General features: G+C 40.5%; 1 protein-coding gene across 1 annotated transcript in view; it reads right to left on the bottom strand.

The window, feature by feature from the left end:
* LOC129647802 (aldehyde oxidase 4-like) overlaps positions 1–23966 on the bottom strand; it is a 74289-nt gene that overhangs the window by 35668 nt on the left and 14655 nt on the right. The window contains exons 6-19 of the mRNA XM_055574772.1: positions 21148–21209; positions 18193–18276; positions 17297–17377; positions 15242–15386; positions 14914–15006; positions 10676–10827; positions 10145–10238; positions 8905–9014; positions 6427–6611; positions 4156–4318; positions 3453–3545; positions 2240–2409; positions 1802–1916; positions 1246–1368 (exon numbers count right to left, since the gene is read on the bottom strand). Of these exons, the coding sequence (XP_055430747.1) occupies positions 1246–1368; positions 1802–1916; positions 2240–2409; positions 3453–3545; positions 4156–4318; positions 6427–6611; positions 8905–9014; positions 10145–10238; positions 10676–10827; positions 14914–15006; positions 15242–15386; positions 17297–17377; positions 18193–18276; positions 21148–21209 (1670 nt within the window). The remainder of the gene's footprint in view (positions 1–1245; positions 1369–1801; positions 1917–2239; positions 2410–3452; positions 3546–4155; positions 4319–6426; positions 6612–8904; positions 9015–10144; positions 10239–10675; positions 10828–14913; positions 15007–15241; positions 15387–17296; positions 17378–18192; positions 18277–21147; positions 21210–23966) is intronic.

Genomic DNA, 23966 nt, shown 5'->3' with positions numbered 1-23966 from the left:
ACAGGTGATGAGGATCTGGCCGAACCATGAGATGGGAGACAAAATGAGAATAGAAAGAAAGGGACAGAATTAAGAGGCATTCAGAGGATAATTGGGAAATACTTGACCTTAGTAACCATTGGGAAGAACAGAGGAGAATCACAGAAAATGATGGAGACTGCTTCCCATTGGCTGGGATTCACATTGCTTATGGACTCATCTATCCTTCCATCACACATGTTTATTGAGCATCTACTATGGGTTTAGTGCTTCACTAGGCACTGGGGTTATAAAGCACTGAGAATATGTTCTTGTCCTTATTAACAAAAACAGCTAAAGCAAAATGACAGCTAACATTTATTGAATGGGTCCCATGTCCCAAGTGCTGTTCCAGGCATTTGAATTCTTCCATTTAAACCTCACAGTGACCTTTTGGTGTAGGTACTTCCATGGTTCCCATCTTACAGTCGAGGAAACTGAGATATGAGGAGTTGAAACAACTTGTCAATGCTTTCATTGCTATTAAGGTCCCACTAGACAATAGAGTCCGGAGAAGGCAATGGCACCCCACTCAAGTACTCTTGCCTGGAAAATCCCATGGACAGAGGAGCCTGGTGGGCCGCAGTCCATGGGGTTGCTAAGAGTTGGACACGACTGAGCGACTTCCCTTTCACTTTTCACTTTCATGCATTGGAGAAGGAAATGGCAACCCACTCCAGTTTCTTGCCTGGAGAATCCCAGGGATGGGGGAGCCTGGTGGGCTGCCGTCTCTGGGGTTGCACAGAGTCGGACACAACTGAAGCGACTTAGCAGCAGCAGACAATAGAGTCAGACTGTCAGTCAGAGTACTATCTCCAGGGCTTGTGTTTAAGCAGGAAGTGGGCAGGGAGACAGAGGACCCAAGCTGTAATATAGTAAATGTTACAACTGTTTTGAGTTTCACATGCTCTGGATTTCCCCACTGACTAGTTTTGTATGTGAGGTCGTAGAACATCCCCCTGGTATCCCTTATCTGTATTCTGTGGCCATGCCTTAGCAAGAGATCAAGGGAGGAGAAATGGACACAAGAAGGGAGGGAGCTCCAGGCAGGAAAATTCTCAGTATTATGTTTCAAGGTGCAGATTGCTGGAGCCTTCTCTCTAAAACTATGGACAGCTCTAAACCCAGTATAGGTGAGCCCTATATTGTTTTGTGACCCCATGGGTTGAATTCTGTCAAAATTATACCACCCTAGTCATTCTAGAAGACATGGAATGGCCTGCGTACCTCTATTGTTATAATCCTGGGCTCTAGGTCTTCATAAACAATCCTCACTTTTTTAGCAGCTTCTTTTGCATGAGCATAGGTATCAGCAGCCACAGTGCAGACGATCTGACCCACGCAAATTACCTGGCAAAAAGCCACATGTTGTATTATTTTCAACCTATGAGAATAAATCTAAAACAGTAACTTGAGTGGGGTTCAGGGGATACATAGGTTGGAGGAAGAATTTAAGGACCTGGCCTGTGACTGTCTTCAGCCACATTCCTTCCCACTCCCATATCACAGCCAGTAATCCGGTTGTCCTGAAATAATGTTGGTTCCTTTAATGTCCTATGCTCTGTATTGTTTCTACCACTTGATGGTTTTTTAGAAGCCTTCCCTGAGAAGGCTTATGGCTTTTAACAGAATCTCAAAAGGGTCCACCATTCATGAGAGAATTTGAGGGGGAGTCACTGGTTTCCTGCAGGTCTTTGTGATGTGAACATGGGCCCATGACCAATAATCATTTTGGCATTTCCAGCAAAGCATTTGAATGATAAGCGGCGCACAAATCACACACCTCATTTTGTGCGTAGAAAATCTCTCCCTGATAGCTATTATCTCCTGGAACATCCTCTGCTGTTATCACATCAACAACACCAGGAAGGGCCAGGGCTGCTGAAGTATCAATTAGTCTAGGAAGGAAATTTTGAAAGCACACACTGAAGTTACAGAGGTAAGCTCAGGGTAATACAAGTGATTCCTCAAACACCAGGAAAAATTGGTGACCACATAACAAGTCATGGGCAGTATTCCATGTGGAAAGTGCCAGCAGTTAGTAGGTGTTCTTACTTTTGGTCATAGATTTTTTTTTTCTTAACTATATTTAAAAAATGACCGATTCCCATCCAAAAGAGGAAATTATTCTTATTCGACTCAAATATATAATAAATTTTCAATTCTAATATGAAATTGTGAATGCATTCCAGTAACTTATAGGGATGTTTTGTTTTCTTACATTATCTTTGCATGAGCTCTGGTGCTGGTGACTACAGCCAGGAAGAGTTCTTGGGAGATGGGGGGCATGTCATCAACAAACACAGCTTCCCCTGTGGTGTGTTTAATGGCAGACTGGTGCATGACTGGGTGGCCAACTGGATCTTGTGGGGGTTGGTGGGGATCCACGCACTGTTCATGAACAAAGCAAGTTATTTTATTGCCAGGCATCCTCAAGCACTGAAACCTGGGTCTGATATAGCTTGGCTTACCCCAGAGTCAAAAAAAACTATAAGCAATTGGGTATCCATATCTGTGAGTCAACATTAATAAAGATCCATACGATAAAGGATAAATTCTGATTACAACCACCCCCTCACCCCAAAAAGGAAGACTTTTTTTATTTGCCCTCAAAGACTCTACAACCTTGTTGAAGTATCAGAATACATAGTAACACATTAACATAATGTGATCAACTTTGTATAGCAATAAAGAACAGTTGACATCAACTAATTTGGTGCAAGAAATATACACAAATTTCTGGGAGATTTAGGATGATTATAAGAAAGCAGGGGCTTCCTTCATAACTCAGTTGGTAAAGAATTTGCCTGCAGTGCAGGAGACCCTGGTTTGATTCCTGGGATGGGAAGATCCTCTGGAAAAGGGATAGGCTACCCACTCCAGTATTCTTGGGCTTCCCGTGTGGCTCAGCTGATAAAGAATCCACCTGCAATGCAGGAGACCTGGGTTCGATCCCTGGGTTGGGAAGATCCTCTGGAGAAGGGAAAGGCTACCCACTCCAGTATTCTGGCCTGGAGAATTCCATGGACTGTATAGTCCATGGAGTCACAAAGGGTCAGACAGGACTGAGAAAACTTTCAATTATAAGAAAGCTGGGAAGTCTCTATAGAAGCAGTAAATGCTAAGTCAGAGTTTAAAGAAAGGACAGACACTGGCCAAGAAAGGGAGGAAATTTTATGCAGCAAAACTGAAAATAGTAGGGAAAAGAGATACAAAATCTAATTCTTTGTGTAGCCTTTAGTAAAAGCATAGAAGCTAAACCAAGAAAGCCATGTGTGGGTGACAATGGGTAACATCAACAGGCTTTAGCAGACTTTGTCTGTACAAGTAATAAAAATAAAAAATAGGTTCTTGAAAAGAAGGAAGATATATGCATAATGGCATACACTTACATGCACAGACAGATTAAAAATCAAAACACCCCAGCCACCAACCTGGAACATCTGAATGCCTTGGGGTGTTTCTATAGGGAAATCTTCTAGCGCACTCACGAACTTTTCTGGGATATCAGGAAACTTGTGGGGGTCCTGAAAAGATTTTTTTCACATTTAATTTTATAATCTGAGTGACTAACTTGGAAAAACACGTGTCAGAAATAGGCTATTCTATTTATTCTTCCAGACATGAGATACCAGTTCTGCTGGGAGAGAGCCCTGAGCTTTGAATTCCCTGGGCTAGCACTGTTGTTTGAAGAAGTACATAATAAAATACTAATAATGGTTATGTACAGGCTATGGGATTATAGATGATTTTCTCTTCCTTTTTGTCTTATTCATGTTTTTAAAATATTAAAATAGGTCTTATTTTAAGGAAAATATTATAGTTTGCTCACTGAAGGCTCTTCACTACTATAAATCAACTTGACACTGCATATTAGCATCTGTCATACAAATTATAAAGCAAATGGAATAACAAGGTCATCCATCCCCTTCTCAGCTCAGGAGTGAAGGAGGGTGAGGGAAGGAGAGAAACAAAAAGGGCGAGGAGGAAGCTGTTGGAGGCGGGGAAGCGCCACCCGAAGGCCCCACCCTCGACACGCTCTGTGTATTATTAAAACCAGGCCATGGAGGCCCTTCATGTGCAGGCTCATGTTCAGAAGGCCAGGGGGGGCCAGAGACCCAGAGAAGTAGTCCTTACCATTTTATTCAGCCCTCGCCTCACTTTGAGGTAGAATTTGAAGAGTAAGCTGATGATGAGGGTTCGCCTATACTCTACCATGCCACCTTCAGCATCTGGAGGGATGTAAATTTCATCCAGAACCAATCGGCAAGCATCACTCAGCATCTGATCGTTCCATTTCCTAGCAGGAAAGAGTGTGAACATTTCACAGAAGAGGCAGAGACAAACACTAATCCAGCAGAGTACAAAAAGATGGAGAGCAGTATGTATCCGTCTTTGAAGTCTATACAAAAGACTCTCAAATCCCTAACTAGCTTTCTTTAGAATCTGGGGCAGTGGCTCCCAAATTTTCTTACAAAGTCCTCCTTTCAAAAATATTATTGAAAAAATTTTAATTTTTAATTGAGGTGTAATTGACATGACATTATGTGAGTTTCAGGGGTACAATGTAATGATTTGATATTTGTATATATTGTGAAATTATCACCACAATAAGTCTAGTTAATATTCGTCACCATATGTTGTTACAAATTTTTTTTCTTAGGACAAGAACGTTTAAGATCTAGTTTTGTTTTTAGCAATTTTCAAATATACAATATAGTATTATTATGTATAGTCACCATGCTGTACATTACATCCCAATGACATTTATTTTATAACTAGAAATGTGTACTTTTTTAACCCCCTCCATCCATTTTGCACTCCATCCTCCACCCCACCACATCTATGCAGCCACCGAACTGTTCTCTGTATCTACAAGCTCAGTTTTTGCTTTGTTTTAGATTTCACATATAAGATAGTACAGTATTTGTTTTTCTCTGCATCATACTTAGCATAATGCCCTCAAAGTCCATCTATGTTGCTACAGATGTCAAGGTTTCCTTCTTTTATTATAATGAAATAATATTCCATTATATATATATATATATCCTTTATACATTGATCATCAATGACCACTTAGGTTGCTGCCGTTATCTCGGCTATTGTAAATAATGCTGCAAGCCACATGGAATTGCTTATGTCTTTTGAGTAGATGTTTCCATCTTCTTTGTAGGATCATATGGTAGTCATATTTTTAATTTTTTGAGGAACCTCTATACTGTTTTCTACAGTGGCTGCACCAATTTGTATTCCCACCAACAGTGCATAAGGGTTTCCTATTCTCCATTCATGTTATTTCTTGTCTTTCATAGAATACTCATTCTAACATGTGAGATGATAGCTCATGGTGGTTTTGACTTGCATTGTGATTAGTGATGTTGAGTATCTTTTCATACGCTTGTTGGCCATCTGTATGTCTTCTTTGGAAAAATGTCCATTCAAATCCTCTGCCTATTTTTTAATCAGATTGTTTTTATTATTTTTAACGTCATGGCCTGGGAATGTTGATTTACCTCAAATAGCTTGGATGAAAAAAGTACTCAAATCAAGCTTCCCAGGATCTGGGACTTCGTTTTGTTCGTGGCTGTGTCTCCAACAATGACCCCACACCTGCACAAGTGCATGCATGCTCAGTTGCTCAGTTGTGTTTGACTCTGTGATGCCATGGACTGTAGCCCACAAGCTCCTCTGTCCATGGAATTTTCCAGGCAAGAATATTGGAGTGGGTTGCCATTTCCTCTTCTAGGGGATCTTCCTGACTAAATACTAGTGAATGACTGAATTATTGATGATACTTGCAACATTTTTCATGGCTGAAAGTTACTATATAAGTGCTTTGCGAACACTTATTTTAGTTATTTCAGTATCAGAAAAAACTTGCATTAAGTTCTAATTGTTGACAAAAAACCTGATGGGTGGATGAAAATTACTATAAAATTACTGGTTAGAAGAACTTCAAAAACTTGCTGCCCAAATGCTAGAAATAATGCAAATGACAGGAGGAAGGCCAATTCACCTTTTGGACTATTTCATCTTCTTCAAGCTCTTTAAGGACATTTTCAGTTGTCTTAGGACACAGTATTAGAAATATTTACTAATTTTTCAGGTTAATTCATAGTGGAATTTTGGAGATACTATCTACTTAGATTATCTTAGATTAATTTGTGAATTATTATTATAGAAACTACAACAAAAGAATCATTGTATCTTGAAGGTGGTTGCTTTTTGGGTGATTTTTATATTCTGTGTACTTTTCTGCAGTGATTAAATTTTCAACACATTATATGCATGTGTGTATATATATATATATGTATATTATGATCAGAAAAAATTTTCCAAGCGCTATTTTCATTGAAATATTAAAATGGCAAGGCCTGGGTTGCATGCTTCGGATGTGTTATGACATACCTCCCAATGAGCTGCTGGCAGGTTTTGCTTGCAGAGACAACAGTGGGGCCAACGCTTCCATAGAACATCTGAAGTTCCTTGATGGTGTCTGTGCCATCCTCGAACTTCACACTCATCCCAGCATTGACAATGGCAAAGGCGTTCTCCTGACGCTGGGCTATCCGGAGTCCTGACACAAAGTGCCACTAGAAACAGAAAAGCAATGCGTAGTGCTTAGCTTCACTGTCTGATGTACAGCAACAATGACGTTTGGTATTGATCCTGAAAAAGGTCTTGTGAATGATATAAGTTCTCACTCAGGCGTGGTTATGGAGTATGGAACTGACTGTGGCATATATACTGCCCGTGTGCTTTGTATCTATTGTTATGTATTACATTACGTATTAATTATTCTATATTATATTATGTGTTAATATTTAATCCTCACAACAACTCTGCTCTTGTCCACTTTCCTGATGAGGAAACTGAGAGGCTGGGTCGCCTGCACAAGGTCACACAGGAAGTGGCAGTGCAGGCTGTGGGGTCTATGTTCATCTACCCTCCACTGTGAATCCACGTGTGGGCTTGGGCAGGGGACTTAAACTGTTCCAGTTTTACTTCTCTTTAAAATGACAAGGTTCAATTTGATCAGATGGCACCTTGGTGACTGCTGAGAGGGCTGAGTGGAGGATGAGGAGGTGGGGTGCCTCTCACGGTGAACTTCCTCACTTCCACTTGTAGCAGTTTTAGTTTGGTGTTCTATGTAAGTCTCATCTGAATAAAGAATTCTACTGTAGGAAAAAACCTTGGAACCCACAGGACAAACGGTCTCCAAAGTGCTTGCCAAGTTTAAATCTGTCATTCTAGGTTGAGTTTCATTACTAGTTTGAAACACTGGAGCCACAAAGTGTGAAAGCCTCTTTGTGTGGCCAGCATCTTGGTAGGGGGCAGGGGAGAGATTAGACCCTACCATCATGGACCCTGACAAGGAGCACACATTTTTGATCTAGAAAGCAAGGTGATAAAGAAGTGTTTGAGAGACACTGGTTGTTCCTGCTGTACCGCACTGACTGGTGGGACTTGCCTCTCATGCCTCATCACCTTCCCTTGCCTGAACTATTGCATTAGCCTCCTAACTGGCCATTTGACTTTTAGGCTATCCTCCAATCAACTTATCTTCTATCTTTCTAGTGATCAATGTTTCTCAAAAGCGCCTTTCATTAAGATTGGATCTTCTTTAAAGCCTTCAGAGGTGGCTGTTTGCTAGGACCCATACAGACTCCTTAATAGAGCAATAGATATGCTTGGTGATGGAGCCCCAACCTCCCTTCCAGACTCATCTCTCAGGTTGCTCCACACAACCTGCCCAGCCATCTGGCCTTCAGCCTGCCATGCCCCCCAGCCCCCATCCCCGTGAGACTATTAACTCTTTGACTATTTGTTTCATAGAATAAAAAAAAGTTGAACGATTATCTGGCAGCCTGGATGGGAGGGGAGTTTGGGGGAGAATGGATATATGTTTGCGTATGGCTAAGTTCTTTACTATTCACCTGAAACTATCACAACATTGTTAATTAGTTATACCCCAGTACAAAACTAAAAAAAAGATTTTAAATTAAATAAAAATCCTGGAAAGACCACCCCCTTCTCTACACTGATCTATGCTGATCTCAACTGCCTTCCTTCATGGTTAACAACACCAGGGCAGGGTTCTCCCCATCACCGGAACTACCTCAATTCTTTGTCCGCTCATTTCCTGTCTGAGATTAGTTTTTTCCTATTTCAAGCCCTTCCTCATAGATGTAGAGACCTTTAAAGACTGAACGCTGTGTCTTGTAGTCTTCGGAGTTTAGCACTGTGCCAGGCATGTAAAGTAGTAGATAGTTAATAAATAGAAAATTGTACTTAAAATATCTGGTTAATAAATATCTGGTTGACTTGGTAGTAAATTTATGGTAATGAACTTTCAGTTTACCAGAAACTTGCTGTAGTCAATAGACTATTACTCAATCTTGGCTAAGTTGCATCTTTGTCTGAAACCCCCAGTTCAGCTCTTCACACAAAGGGCTCTCTTTTTTACAGGGCTAATGTTCCCTGCAGGCAGAGAGATAAGGCTCATGGAAATGTTTTCATTTCTTTTAAAATCAAAAGGAAAAATGAATATAATGATAATGAATATATAACACTGAAGGCAGCCTGGATCATATTTATCTTTATACTGACACAGTCATATATATTTTTTACTTTATCTTTTATGGAGGAAAGAACTAACAGAAGGCAAAGCACCCAGGGCCCCTGAGTTCATACCGTGGCTCTGATAAGAAAGCAAATCCGATGGTCACCTGGGAATGCACCCCTCCTGTGAGCAGCCCCAAAGGCACCCTGCAGCAGCTGGTTGGAAAGGAGAGGACACCTCTCCCTCGGAAGCCCATATGTGGCCCACTGCTCAGGGTGAAGCTGGGCTTCCCTGGGGTGGGCGGCGGGTTGGGGAGCCCTTACCTGAGTAGAGTGCGGAATATACACAGATAACACAGTCTCTTCTGACTTGAGGTTGGCTTCAGGTGACTTCTCGAGGAAACGGCCATCTAAAGGAATCTGCCGTTTTCCTTCTATTAGAGAAAATGACCTTGATTAGGATGAAGTTATCAAATTGGAGAAAATGCCCAAAGGGACAGATGTGATGCACTGGTGGAAAGAGAGAGTGCAGTTGGGAGCCAGAGATGTAGGTTCTTCATCTAGCTCCCAGGCTGGGTTGGCTGAGGCAGGTCCTGAAACCTTGGGCTTCTGGTTTCTCATGCATGATGGCAGGGTTGGACCCAGTACACTAACGTGTCCTTTCTTGTTCTTATTGCCCATTATACACCACTCACAACATTTGGGCTTTGAAGAACTTTAAAGCTATTTGGAAACTACCTAGTACAAAGTGAAAGTGAAGTTGCTCAGTCGTGGTGGCAAAGAGTAGGACCCAGCACAAAGGAGGTTCACAAATGGGTAATGGGTACACTGGTTACAGTGTATTTCACAGATGGGAAAACTGAGGCCCTGAGTCAAGAAAGGATAGATGACCTGTCCAAAGAGATAGAGATGGGATGAATGGCAGGGGTGGGATGCCTGATATATACTTTTTCCCCCTTAAACAGTTTACCATACTCTCTCGCTCCACCATAGTTTTAAAAATCTGATTTTAATCAAAGAGAAGGTATCTTATATCAATAGACCTGTGAATAACACACATTTGTCTTTATTTTTATTTCTTTAAGTTTAAATCATTTTCCTTGGCAAAGTTTAAGCTATCTTTGACTAAAGAGAGAAGAAATGAGTAATAAGCCCCACGAATTTGATTTTGTTTAAAATGAAAAGTACTATAAGGACAAATTTCACCTTTATGAAACTGTGAAATAAACTATGCCATAAAACTTTAAAATCACATATATACACCTCATTAAATTTTCCTTTATCTGCCTTGATAGTACAATTTGGACTATGCATAAATACAGCCAACTAGTTCAGAAAAACTGCCAGGTGCAGTAACTTATGTGATCTACAAGACATAGAACATATGGAAAACAAGGTGATTGATCTCAGTTTCATCCTTATGTTTGAGGTAATGTAGATACAACCAGATATATCTGGTGAGTCTAAGTGAGATATATTTGGGTTCCTTGTTCATAGTTTGCAAAGGAGCTACGTAACTGATGTGATAATTATAAAATCAAATGCTTAAAGCTTGGTCTCTTACCTTTAGATATCAGATTGATGGTAGCATTTCCTGCTGCTAAAATGGGATTCAGGTCAGAATAGTTAGGCCTGCTCACCACATGCCCGCCTAAAGTCTAGATTAAAAAGAAAAGATGGCATTTTTAAAGCTACACTCAGTCATTTGAAAAATAAGGAATTATGTATACAGGGATCTTGTGTAAGCTTTAAGAATTCTCCTCTTTGTTTAAGAGAAAGATCTGGCAAACTTGGGGGAGGGTGCAGCTAAATATAGTCAGACAACACAGTCAGCAAGAGTCCCACTCCTCTGACGCCAATTTGAACTTAGAGCTTGAGAAAATATTGCCTTTCCATGTGCCATGAGGAAAAAACCTCTTTCAGAACTGACCCTAGCGCGTGTCCAATAACATGGCGAAGCGAGGAGACTGGAGCCTGAGGAAACTCTGAATTCAGATATGCGCTGTGCTGCTGCCAGTACAATTCTCATTGTCCCAAAACCGTTTCTAGAGCTGCTCTGACACAGGCTCATCTCATATGGCACTGGAGAACATACCGCCATGCTCCTAATCTGGGCTCCAGCAAGTGTTCTCAGGTGCTTCAGGACAGCATGGTAGGTCTTGGTCTTCTCCTTTGGTTGTTCAGAAACAATAAAATGTAAGGCATCATTCAACTGGGCCAGGCTGTATCCTGCGCCTATCATCACCCCTGAAAGCAAGGTATGGAATTTAAACTTAAAGTGGAAGGTAACAAGATGCATGGGCTGCTTGGAAACACTCTTTCAAATATATCTTCTCTTTTCATATAAACTTAGAAGGACAGAAACAAAGATAAAGATATTTTGGCAATTTGCTTTATTCTCAAATATTAAGTAGCAAAGATTTTTCTCTTTCATGTACACAGTTGTATCTGCCTTACATTTTAGGACACCTCAACCATAGATATCTGAAATTCATTACTCTGTTTATTCCCAGTGTAGTGCTGTCCTGAATAGACGGATCAAATGTGAAAATTTCAACCAAGATCCTGTAAGATTTTTAAAAGATCGTTACTTTTGAGTGGAAGTTGACTTCCAAATCTGCATTGCCCATTTGCCCTTTTGCCAAACCATCTCTTCCTGTTGTTGCTTTATCATAACAAGAAGAGACACCTGCCGGAAACTTGGCTTAGTTCTATTTGTCTGTGAGCTTACAGGGAGTATTTTGAGTAATGATGTCTTCTAGTTCATGCATTCTCAGTGGGGGCAATACTGCCACTAAGGCAGTGAAAAAAATCTTGTTCTTTTTATTTATAAAGCCCTGATACCCATACAGATATATGGTCTATCTGTGATGTTAAAATTTTATGGAGGATGATGAGAGAAAAAAATGTCCATCACTCCTTAGAGTGAGAAATGATGAAAAGTTGAGAAATACTGACTTAATTTTCCAGGTTCTAACATCCAGTCCCTCCATCTCTACCCCACCCTAACCACATCCCTTTCTTCTAGCCCTTCCCCATACAGCCTGACCTTTCCTTGCTCCATCTCCTTCTGTGGATCCATTAATATGGACTTTCCATCATGCAAAAAAATAAGAAAAGAATGAGCAGACTAAGATGGGAAGATCAGAGGGGAAAGCAGATAATTCTCCATTTGATCTCTATTTACGTATCTGAGATTTACTCAGACGTATGATTTTTATCAAGACCATCCCCAAGAAAAAGAAATGCAAAAAAGCAAAATGGCTGTCTGAGGAGGCCTTACAAATAGCTGTGAAAAGAAGAGAAGTGAAAAGCAAAGAAGAAAAGGAAAGATACTCCCATTTGAATGCAGAGTTCCAAAGAATAGCAAGGAGAGATAAGAAAGCCTTCCTCAGTGATTAATGCAAAGAAATAGAGGAAAACAATAGAATGGGAAGGACTATAGGTCTCTTCAAGAAAATGAGAGATACCAAGGGAATATTTCATGCAAAGATGGGCTCGATAAAGGACAGACATGGTATGGACCTAACAGAAGCAGAAGATATTAAGAAGAGGTGGCAAGAATACACAGAAGAACTGTACAAAAAAGGTCTTCACGACCCAGATAATCACGATGGTGTGATCACTCACACTCACCTAGAGCCAGACATCCTGTAATGTGAAGTCAAGTGGGCCTTAGGAAGCATCACTACGAACAAAGCTAGTGGAGGTGATGGAATTCCAGTGGAGCTATTTCAAATCCTGAAAGATGATGCTGTGAAAGTGCTGCACTCAATATGTCAGCAAATTTGGAAAACTCAGCAGTGGCCACAGGACTGGAAAAGGTCAGTTTTCATTCAAATCCCAAAGAAAGGCAATGCCAAAGAATGCTCAAACTACTGCACAATTGCACTCATCTCACACGCTAGTAAAGTAATGCTCAAAATTCTTCAAGCCAGGCTTCATCAATATGTGAACTGTGAACTTCCTGATGTTCAAGCTCATTTTAGAAAAGGCAGAAGAACCAGAGATCAAATTGCCAACATCTGCTGGATCATGGAAAAAGCAAGAGAGTTCCAGAAAAACATCTATTTCTGCTTTATTGACTATGCCAAAGCCTTTGACTGTGTGGATCACAGTAAACTGTGGAAAATTCTGAAAGAGATGGGAATATGAGACCACCTGACCTGCCTCTTGAGAAACCTGTATGCAGGTCAGGAAGCAACAGTTAGAACTGGACATGGAATAACAGACTGGTTCCAAATAGGAAAAGGAGTACATCAAGGCTGTATATTGTCACCCTGCTTATTTAACTTATATGCAGAGCACATCATGAGAAACGCTGGACTGGAAGAAGCACAAGCTGAAATCAAGAGTGCTGGGAGAAATATCAATAACCTCAGATATGCAGATGACACCACCCTTATGGCAGAAAGTGAAGAGGAACTAAAGAGCCTCTTCATGAACGTGAAAGAGGAGAGTGAAAAAGTTGGCTTAAGCTCAACATTCATAAAACTAAGATCATGGCATCTGGTCCCATCACTTCATGGCAAATAGATGGGGAGACAGTGGGAACAGTGGCTGACTTTATTTTGGGGGGCTCCAAAATCACTGCAGATGGTGATTGCAGCTGTGAAATTAAAAGACGCTTACTCCTTGGAAAGAAAGTTATGACCAACCTAGACAGCATATTAAAAAGCAGAGACATTTCTTTGTCAACAAAGGTCCATCTAGTCAAGGCTAAGATTTTTTCAGTAGTCATGTATGGATGTGAAAGTTTGACTATAAAGGAAACTGAGTGCTGAAGAATTTATGCTTTTGAACTGTGGTGTTGGAGAAGACTCTTGAGAGTCTCTTGTACTGCAAGGAGATCCAGCCAGTTCATTCTAAAGGAGATCAGTCTTGGTGTTCATTGGAAGGACTGATGTTGAAGCTGAAACTCCAATACTTTGGCCACCTGATGAGAAGAGCTGACTCATTTGATAAGACCCTGATGCTGGGAAAGATTGAGGGCAGGAGGAGAAGGGAATGACAGAAGATGAGATGGTTGGATGGCATCACCAACTCAATGGACATGGGTTTAGGCAGACTCTGGGAGCTAGTGATGAACAGGGAGGCCTGGCATGCTGCGGTTCATGGGGTCACAAAGAGTCAGACATGACTGAGCAACTGAACTGAACTGATGATTTTTATCCATTCACATGCTGAGTTTGGATAGTAGACAGTGGTCTCAGACAGTGTCTCAGATAGCCTTATTTGGTGCATGATGAAGAAGGAATACTTGACTTGGAGTAAGAAGACTTAGGATCTAGTCCTGACTTGACCATGTGTTAGGCGTGTGAAGTTCAGCAGTTACTTAAGCCTTTTGATCCTGTATCTTCTTTAGGAGAATGGGGATTTCAAGACTACCTGCTATGTCTACCTCCCAGGGTTGTCATGAGAATCAAAACAAATAAGAGATGTGAGAACCCTTAGTAAATTGTGAAGACTGTAAAAATAAATAAGGTTGTTGTTTATAGTTAAATTTTCAAATCTTATGGCCCAGATCTTTTCTCTTTTCGGTGAGTGTGCATGTATATAGGATATGCCTCAAGCACATTTGTGAATCAGGGAGTAATATCAGGCAAGAACCTTTCCTACTGGCCAAATAATATCTTGCTGCTGCTGCTGCTAAGTCGCTTTAGTAGTGTCCGACTCTGTGCGACCCCATAGATGGCAGCCCACCAGGCTCCCTGTCCCTGAGATTCTCCAGGCAAGAACACTGCAGTGGGTTGCCATTTCCTTCTCCAATAATGTCTTAAGTCTTCTTATTCAGTCACTCTCTCTATACTTGGCTGAGCTGTGTGCCATCCTCCTGCCATTATGGCTTCTATGACAATGTAATCCATGGTGACACAGCCGGGTGGGTAGTTTGATAAAGCTCATAGAAGACTCACATAGGTGCTCAATAAATATTTCTGAAAGAGTAAATGAGGTCAGCTATTCTATGAAGATCTCAAATTAGTCCAGTTTTTGTAATTGATTAACAGCCCACTAGCAATGGCACCCCACTCCAGTACTCTTGCCTGGAAAATTCCATGGACAGAGGAGCCTGGTAGGCTACGGTCCATGGGGTTGCGAAGAGTCGGACACGACTGAGCGACTTCACTTTCACTTTTCACTTTCGTGCATTGGAGAAGGAAATGGCAACCCACTCCAGTGTTCTTGCCTGGAGAATCCCAGGGACGGGGGAGCCTAGTGGGCTGTTGTCTATGGGGTCGCACAGAGTTGGACACGACTGAAGTGACTTAGCAGCAGCAGCAGCAGCAGCCAATCGTTACATCTTATTTGAAAAAAAAAAAAAAAGGTACCTACCATCATCTGTGCTATCCACGAAATATAGTTCTTGAAGCCCAAGTGGAGATATAAAAACCGGATGGAATTCATCTCTGAATTTAATGCTGGGTCCTTAAGGAGAAAAATATGTAAAGCAATTAGAAAAGAAAGACAGTGATGTGTGGCTTGCTGATAATTCAAAGTGGAAATTACACAGCAACTCACTTGCAAAAGAAAACAACACAACATTCTAAAGGATCATAGGCACTCACTAATAAAAGTGAATCGCATTTGTGCAGAGTTTTAAAAGAGATACGTTTGAGTTACCCCCAATCTAGACTAAAAAACATGCCCCTAGACCACCTACCCACTGCAGTGTTCCCCATGATGATGGGGGCTTCAGGGAAACTGGTTTTCAGCTCCAGAAGGTCATTCAAGTTTACAGGAGTGATCCAGGTGGTCCTCTTCCCTCGGAACGTCAGCCTCCTTTTGTTCGGGTCTTCTGCCATTCTCTACAGGGAAGCAAAGCCAATAGACTTCCAAGTAATGCTCTGGGTATCTAAGTAGCCTGCTGTTTATTTTAGCTTTTTGAGACAACCTAACTTCTAGGTATCAGGAGAAGGTGGCCTTGTTTGAAGCTACCTAGATTGAGAAGATGTGTATTCGCACCACTGAATAACTCTCATAATAGGTGTCTGTACATCAACAGCTGCATATAGAGTAGAGCAAACTCTGCATTTGTGAAGTGACTACACAGAGAGGAGGCAGCATGGCAGCTTGAAGGTATCTTAGCCTGGAATTAAAGGGCTAGGCTTCTTGCTCTAATTCTGCCATAATGGTGACTCAGAGGGGCCCCTCCTTTGGAGATTAGATTCTTTGGAAATTAGATTCTTCAGTAGGACAGAGATAGCTTATTAGCAATATTATCCTTGGGTAAAAAAAATCCCTTACATCATTCATCTGGTAGAGTATAAATGGATACTTTTACAACTTTGTGCATAAATATAATATTAAAATATATATCAAATATACTGCTGCTGCTACTGCTAAGTCGCTTCAGTCGTGTCCGACTCTGTGCGACCCCATAGACAGCCCACCAGGCTCTGCCATCCCTGGGATTCTTAGGCAAGAACAGTGGAGTGGGCTGCCATTTCCTTCTCCAATGCATGAAAGTGAAAAGTGAAAGTGAAGTCGCTCAGTTGTGTCTGACTCTTAGTTACCCCATGGACTGCAGCCTACCAGTCTCCTCCATCCATGGGATTTTCAAGGCAAGAGTACTGGAGTGGGGTGCTGTTGCCTTCTCTGATCAAATATACTAATATATTTAAAATATCTATCTTTATCTACATATCTACATGTACAAATAATCGTTAAACACGAGGTGTGTCCAGGTTCTCACGCTCTGAGGGGTGTGTGTGTGAAACAGGCGGGGACCTGGGACCTTTTGCTCGAGTGCTGTAACGCTTGCCCCTGGATCTCTCCTTGAGTAACAAAATACAAGGAAACTGCATGGGTCAAAAATAACTACGTGCATGCACAACTGAGGCAAATTCTGAACAAATAATACAAAAAGACCCAAAAACCCAGCTGCCGCTTTTGAAGAGCCCAGAGAAAAAGCAGGGTACTGCGCACACCCCCCTGCACACGACATCGCCTAAGGGGTGGGCAAACGACTTAAGCCATCCCTTCGGGTTGACCCCTGGACACACCCCTACCCTCACGCCATATAAGGAACAACCTCACCACCCCCCCTCTCAGGAAGCATGCAAGCAGAGAGGGGACCTGTTGTGTGTTTTGACTCCCCCATGCTGCAGCAGGGGCCCTAGTAAAGGTTTACCTGAATGTCTTGTCTGGCCTCTGATAGATTTCTACTGATTAAGGAGGCCAAGAACCCTGGTTGGTAACATAGGGACTGAAGCCTTCTGAGAAGCCAGTAGAATCATAGCCCTCACCTCATGCTGTCTCCAGGACAGAGCCATGGAATAGAATGATGGGCATACCACACTATTTGTGTTATTCTCTCTCTCTCCCCACTGAGTTGAGAACACAGAGGTTAAGAGTAGGAATAATGAAATTCCATTGTAATAAGTATCATCTGATTTTTACTTTACTAGTTTTACAAAATGTCTTTGACACATCTCACTGTGTAGCTGTGTGATCTTGGTTAAGTCACGTATACTCTCTGAGCTCAGGATCTTCAATGGAAGGGTGGACCCAAGCACCCCTGTGGTCCCCGCAGCACAGCTTTCCTAAGCTGTCTGTTTTATACTATTCACAGTGGAGCTGAACATGTTTCTAAAAATGGGTTATCATGTTGGACACACTCCCAGCTTTCAGGATCTAAAACTCAGTAGTCTCATAGTATAAGGCAAAATGCTTAAACCACATCATGTTATAAGACAACAAAAGTAAAGTATCTTACTATCAGTTCAGGAGGGAATATAGGTTCCTGGGTTGGATCGAAGGGCTGGAATTCATCTTCGTTGTACAGTTTGGTACACATCTCAACAAAACAAAATACAAATGGAACTTCAGAGATGCTGAGAGATGTACAGGAGTCTCTCAGTGTGAAACTTCAGAGTCAGAACCTGCATCTGACATTCTGTATATAAAATAGAAGCCCCAGAGCCACAGGGCAGCCCTGGCAGAATTCCTCCCCCTCCCCGTCAGCAGACACTGATGGTTTCACTGGCAGATCTGCTGGGCCCTGGGCTTCCTCTTTTGGTGTCAGGAATTGGATTTTAAGCTTCTGTCTGGGCCTCAGGTATCACTGGCAGGTGTTTATTTGCCATAGGCATGAAGACGTGTCCCTGCTTTCATCCCTTGTAGTGCTTGTTGGGGGGTGACAGAGGGGGTAAGACCAGATTAAGGCACAGAAATTTGTAGTGCTTCTGAAGGAAAATAGTCTTCTGTGGTGACTAGCCTCATGAAAGTCTGTGCACGTATGCTCAGTCATGTCCGACTCTGTGCAACCCCATAAACTGTAGCCCACCAGGTTCCTCTGTCCATGGAATTTTCTAGGCAAGAATACTGGAGTGGGTTGCCATTTCCTCCTCCAGGGGATCTTCCTGACCCAGGGACTGAACCCACGTCTCTTATGTCTCCTGCATTGCAGGCGGATTCTTTTACCACTGTGCCACCTGGAAAGCCCCTCATGAAAGTCAAGGGCTTGCTAATCTGGGGGACTTTTAAAGGCTGTTTATGCCTTGAATTCACTAACTTTACATTTTATTCACTGAAAAGAATAGAATAATAAATTTGGATTGATGTGGGCATGTTTCAGTCAATTCCAACTTAAGTAGAATAATAGATACTTACTTTTTCCTGTCTACTTGTGAAAGACTTCTCTTCTTGATCCATGCAACATTTTCCTGATCCTTTCATTTGACAAACAGTTGATTCCTTAGGAAGTAATACAGTTTATAACAAATCCATTGGTTGATTTTTAAACACCAACCTGAGCACCCAACTGTGCCCAGGCCCCAGAGGAGCTATGGAAGAAGTAACAGAGCCCATCCTGGCCTTCAGTGAAGCGAAAGTCACTCAGCCGTGTCCGACTCTTTGCGAATCTATGGACTGCAGTCCACGGAATTCTCCAGGCCAGAATATTGGAGTGGGTAGCTCTTCCCTTCTTCAGGGGATCTTCCCAACCCAGGGATTGAACCCAGGTCTTCCACATTGCAGGCAGATTCTTTACCAGCTGAGCCACAAGGGAAGCCCAAGAATACTGGAGTAGGTAGCCTATCCCTTCCCCAGGGGATCTTCCCAACCTAGGAATTGAACTGGGGCCTCCTACACTGTAGGCAGATTCTATACCATCTTAGCTCCCAGGGAAGCTCAGGGACTCTGTAATGGGGTGGGACAGAGTATAAGCTATTCCATAACTGAAGGATCAGACAAAATGCAGGGAGTGTGCAACCATGTTCCTGCTAGGGTCTTATAAATGGTTCTGCTTGAGTTTCAGGGGAAGATGAAGGTGGTTAGAGGAAGGTGGGTCAGTCAGCTAAGTCTTCCTACTGGAAGTGAGGTCAAAGGAGTATAGTTACAAGGTGGTAATTAGAAAGACAAACAGCTGGCTTTTCATCATAAGGGTGATGCATGTGTATTTTTTAATGAAGTCCTGGGAAGACAAACTGCCTTTAAGATGTCCTGTATACAAATATAAATAGACAGAAAAACCTGAGTTTCTTTGAATGTTTTTGGAGCTATTCCAAAGTATTTGGAGAACGCAAGTCCCAAAACATTTTGCCTTAATTTTCAGGACATTTCATGTAGACTCAAAGTAGTGTTTTTGGCCTGAATTCACTGGTCAGTTCCTGCAACTCTCAAACAAATCATCATTCCTGTTTGCCGTTTTCACATGCAGACACAGCCTAAGGATCTGTGGTGGTCTGGAGACCTATGGTTTGGCTTTATACATGGAGTCAAAGAGACCTGGGTTCTAGTTCCTGCTTTAACACATACTAGCTGGATTGAGTTCGTTAAATTAGGAAAATAAAACCCGTCTCAAAAGGTTTGTCAGATTTAAATATGTGACAGGTGTGCACAGTATCTGACACATAGGAAGCACGGCAGGAATGGTGGTGGGTATTACCTTATGAGTATAAGGTAACTGTCCAGAGTTGAGAAGGGATTTGGACTTTGTGACAACATCATGCACGATAAAGGGACCAACTAGTGGCTGAGTGTGGGGACCCTGAGTGAGTGTGACAAAATGTCTACCTTTGTATGTATTTTGCCTCCAGGAAAATAGTAATAGATTGAATCATACGAAATTGCTGTTCTCGTGAGTCAAAATGGCCACACATTTAGCACAACATAAAAAATATCTTACTCGGGATTTAAAATAAACTAGCCTGTAGTTTGGAAATTTTTTTGAAATTCTTTGTTTCTGGTCTAAACAAAGATTTCTTTCAGACGTTTTAGTATTTGGAATGAACTTGTACCCTTTGAGTTGGTTTTGGTCAATCAAAATTATATAAAAATAATTTTTACCATAAAAATGGGTGATGAAAAACATAACTGAATACTTGTCATGATGATGCCTAGTCCTGATATTTAACTTTATGAAAACTAAATCTATCTCAAGACATCACCCCCCTCCAGGCCATATACTAAATCATTCTTTTACAGCTTCCTTCAACCTATTTGATTCCTTGATCTCTCAGTTTGGAAGCTGATTTGGATTTCTTTCTCACTGCCTCCTTTATTTTCTAGAGGTTATGATTCTGGCAATCCTCTTCCTAAAAGTTATCATTTTGGGCCCATATCTACCACACTGGTTTAAGTCCTCATTCCCTCATTCATGGGATATTGCACCAGTCCATGCCCTCATCCCCATCCTCTCTTTCCAGGCTTATTCTTCTTATAGACAGGTGTCAAGAATTTTGAAATATTATTCTTCTGTGACTTCTAGCTTGAGAATAAACAATGACTATATAGTAGGTATCAGCTTTGAGACTAAATTCCTTAATGCTTCAGCCACATCAATTTCTTAGTTGAACTTTGGACATCCTTCCTTTTTTCTACTTCCATACATTTTCTTACTGGAAATTTTCTAATGGCCTCTCTTTACCCATCCATTAATATCACTTCCTTTAAGACCTGGCTCATAACTCTGCTTCTCCAATAAGTCTCCTTTGTATCTTCCCTCCCCACTCATTGATTCTGTTTAATCCGTATTCCTCTAAAATTTATTTACAAGGTAGAGAGGCTATGCTGTTGTGCTGTGCTGCACTCAGTCGTGTCTGACTCTTTGTGACTCAATGGACTATAGCATACCAGGCTCCTCTGTCCATGGGATTTTCCTAGCACGAACACTGCAGTTAGTAGCCATTTTTCTACTCCAGGGGGTCTTCCCAACCTAGGGATGGAGCCCAAGTCTCCTAAATCTCCTGCATTGGTAGGCAGATGCCTTACCACTGTGCCACCTGGGAAGCCAGCTAGAGAGGATATATTGAGCTTTTAATATCTTGCTTTTCAACTATGTGTGTATTGTTTTTTAATCTATATATTTCATTTTCTTCTATAGGCTTTGCATTTCTTGAAATCATGGACCACATACTTTACTTCTAAAGACAGTGCCTAATTTAGGGCTGTAAACAAGATAGATATTAAAGATTTATTTTTAAAAACAACAATAGTGACATTTAATAACTTTCAGTGGACAGAAAGCACAACATTTTAGTGATAACTGAATGCAATAGACAGTTTTATGCAAAGGTTTTTTAATATGTTAAATCAACCGAAAAAATATTTTTTATCATTACTTACCGCACAGAAAGTTTTTCCACTTTCTACAATTGGTCGGTATCCAGTACAGCGGCACAAATTACCTGAAGAAGAAATTGATGTTTAAGGAATGATAGAGATATATTGCATAGTTGTGCTTTTTTTCATTGGAATAGCTATATTAGTAGTTTTTCGGTCTCTACTTTTTGTTTCTCAAACCAACAAAATGGTTCTTTGAAACAGAAATGCCCTTCAAAATTAGAATATACTTGTGATTACAGTTTTATCCTGAAATATCACAGAGATCTCTATAGTTTTTTCCCTTCCTTCCTTATTTCCCACCCCTGCCCTAACTCATGTAACATGTGACCACTGTCCCCCATAACATCTCACATGGTCCCCTTTGTTAAGCTTCTCTCATGTAGTCTCTTCTGCCTCAAATGTCCTCTTGGGGAGAGTGTGTCCATTTATCAGGGCCACAGCCCCCATCCTCCATGGAGTCTGCTCTAACACTCCAGCCAGAGCTGTACACTCATTGTCTGGATCCTTCCCCAGGTCTATCGCTGACCATGTGGGAGTAGGGTCATTTATGTGCATGCTTAATTTCCTTCATTGGCTCTTAAGCTCATGGAGAAAGCAAAGACAGTCTTAGATGTTCTTGAATCCTCCCAGTACAGCATAGTAGGTGTTCAATAAGGACCTGGTATTGTTTTAATTAGTCATTTCAAAATATGGTAGAAACGGTGATGAAACCACTGTCTTTTAAAAAAAGTATATTGTCAGCCATTAAAAAGAATACATTTGAATCAGTTCTAATGAGGTGGATGAAACTGGAGCCTATTATACAGAGTGAAGTAAGCCAGAAAGAAAAACACCAATACAGTATACTAATGCATATATATGGAATTTAGAAAGATGGTAACAATAACCCTGTATACGAGACAGCAAAAGAGACACTGATGTATAGAACAGTCTTTTGGACTCTGTGGGAGAGGGAGAGGGTGGGATGATTTGGGAGAATGGCATTGAAACATGTATAATATTGTATATGAAACAAGTCGCCAGTCCAGGTTCGACGCACGATACTGGATGCTTGGTGCTGGTGCACTGGGATAACCCAGAGGGATGGTACGGGGAGGGAAGAGGGTGGAGGGTTCAGGATGGGGAACACGTGTATACCTGTGGTGGATTCATGTTGCAAAACCAATACAATATTGTAAAGTTAAAAAAATAAAATAAAATATTAAAAAAAATTTAAAAAGTATATTCAAATTTTGAAGCCAGTATAAATGACATTTATAAAGAGGTTTTAGTAATATGGGAAAATTCTTATGTTGTATAGTTAAAAATTGTATATGTACTATGCAATTGCATACATGATAGTCACAAGTATTTAAAATAAGCCTACAAAAACTATGTACAGAAGAGACTGAAAGAGAAGCATCTTGACTGTGGTTGTCTTCTAGTAGCAGAAATATGAATGAGTTTTTCCCTTATCTTTTCATTTTTTTTCATTTTTCATAATAGAAATACATCATTTTTATGTTAAAAATAAATTTAAGATTATTATGTTCAAATACAGTTTAAAAATTTCAGAAGCAATGTATATATGTGAACTGGGCAGCTTTAGTTAGCTAGAAGCAAAGTGTTATTTGGAAACTTGTTGCCAGTGAGTCATGTGGAAAAACTGGATAATAGGTTTACTTCTCTTTTTATATTTGAGCAAAAATTGTTTAGAAAGAAACTACATGCACAAGGATGGATTTAGATTCCATATTTTATCTTTCCTTTTGCTTAAGAAGAAAGAATACAGGAGTTTGTGAGTTATAAACCTCTCTTTGGCATAGAAAAAAGGAGTTGAAATACCTAGAACATAGCTATAGGGCGTGAGATTGAACTATTTAAGAGGCAAAGGACAGTTTCTCATTGATAAACAGTGAGAAAGCATTAAAAGCTAGAGAGAGCTATATCAAAGCTTTTAGTTTTGTTTGCCACATAATCAGAAGCGCTAGTAAAAGCCCACCAAGGGAAACTAATAGCACCCATTACAGAAAATTTTCTGATTCTCAGGGAGAAAAATATGGAAATTCAAAATTTTTCTTTTCTTAGTCTTGAAGAAAAAAACAAGATTAAATGAAGTGGTCATTTGTATCAGCTGATCATTATAGAAGGTATGTGTCATGTCTAATTGCGTTCCTTTTGAGTTTTTATTTGATCAGTTTTCTTAAAATATGAACATAAAGGTTATCAGTGTGCCTAGCATTTATAATTCTAGAAAGAGATCAAGTAAATGAAGTGTGAAACAAAATATACTCTCGAAGTTATCCATGCCTAGAATAAAGTTATCTTTATAATTTAGCCAAACTTTACAGCCATCTCCTGGTGGTTAAGTGTTATAGGCATAGAATCTGGGAGGAAATAATTCATGTTTATAATACTGTCTGTGCATATTCAAAGAAACATACAAAAAGTAAGGCAAATCACAAGACCTTTACTTTTCAAAGCTCTAAATATCTCATTAGTGTGGGTTATTTTATAAAACAAAGATTATCTGTTATTCAAATTTATTCAGGTTTAGTTAAAATTATAATTGAAACCATTGGCCAAAATTCTTATAATACTTAATGAGAAACTGAAAAATGTTGAATGTAGAAGTTGATGAGAGATAAGGGAAAATATTAGTGAATATTTATATTCTAGTTACCATACAACTTAAGTTGAAACTTTACTTTGTTTTAGTCTGTATCTTTTCATCATAAAACTGAATTTTTGTGTAGGTTTGTTTACTGAAAGGGACAAAGAGTTTTCTTATAACGTTTTGAGGTTTTCTTCCACAGCTTTCTTCAAAGAACTAGTAACTG

This window comes from Bubalus kerabau, chromosome 3 (genome assembly GCF_029407905.1).
Source record: "Bubalus kerabau isolate K-KA32 ecotype Philippines breed swamp buffalo chromosome 3, PCC_UOA_SB_1v2, whole genome shotgun sequence".
Classification (NCBI taxonomy): Eukaryota; Metazoa; Chordata; class Mammalia; order Artiodactyla; family Bovidae; genus Bubalus; species Bubalus kerabau.
The sequence above is the reverse complement of the archived record's forward strand: the minus strand, read 5'-3'. Positions and strand labels throughout refer to the sequence as shown.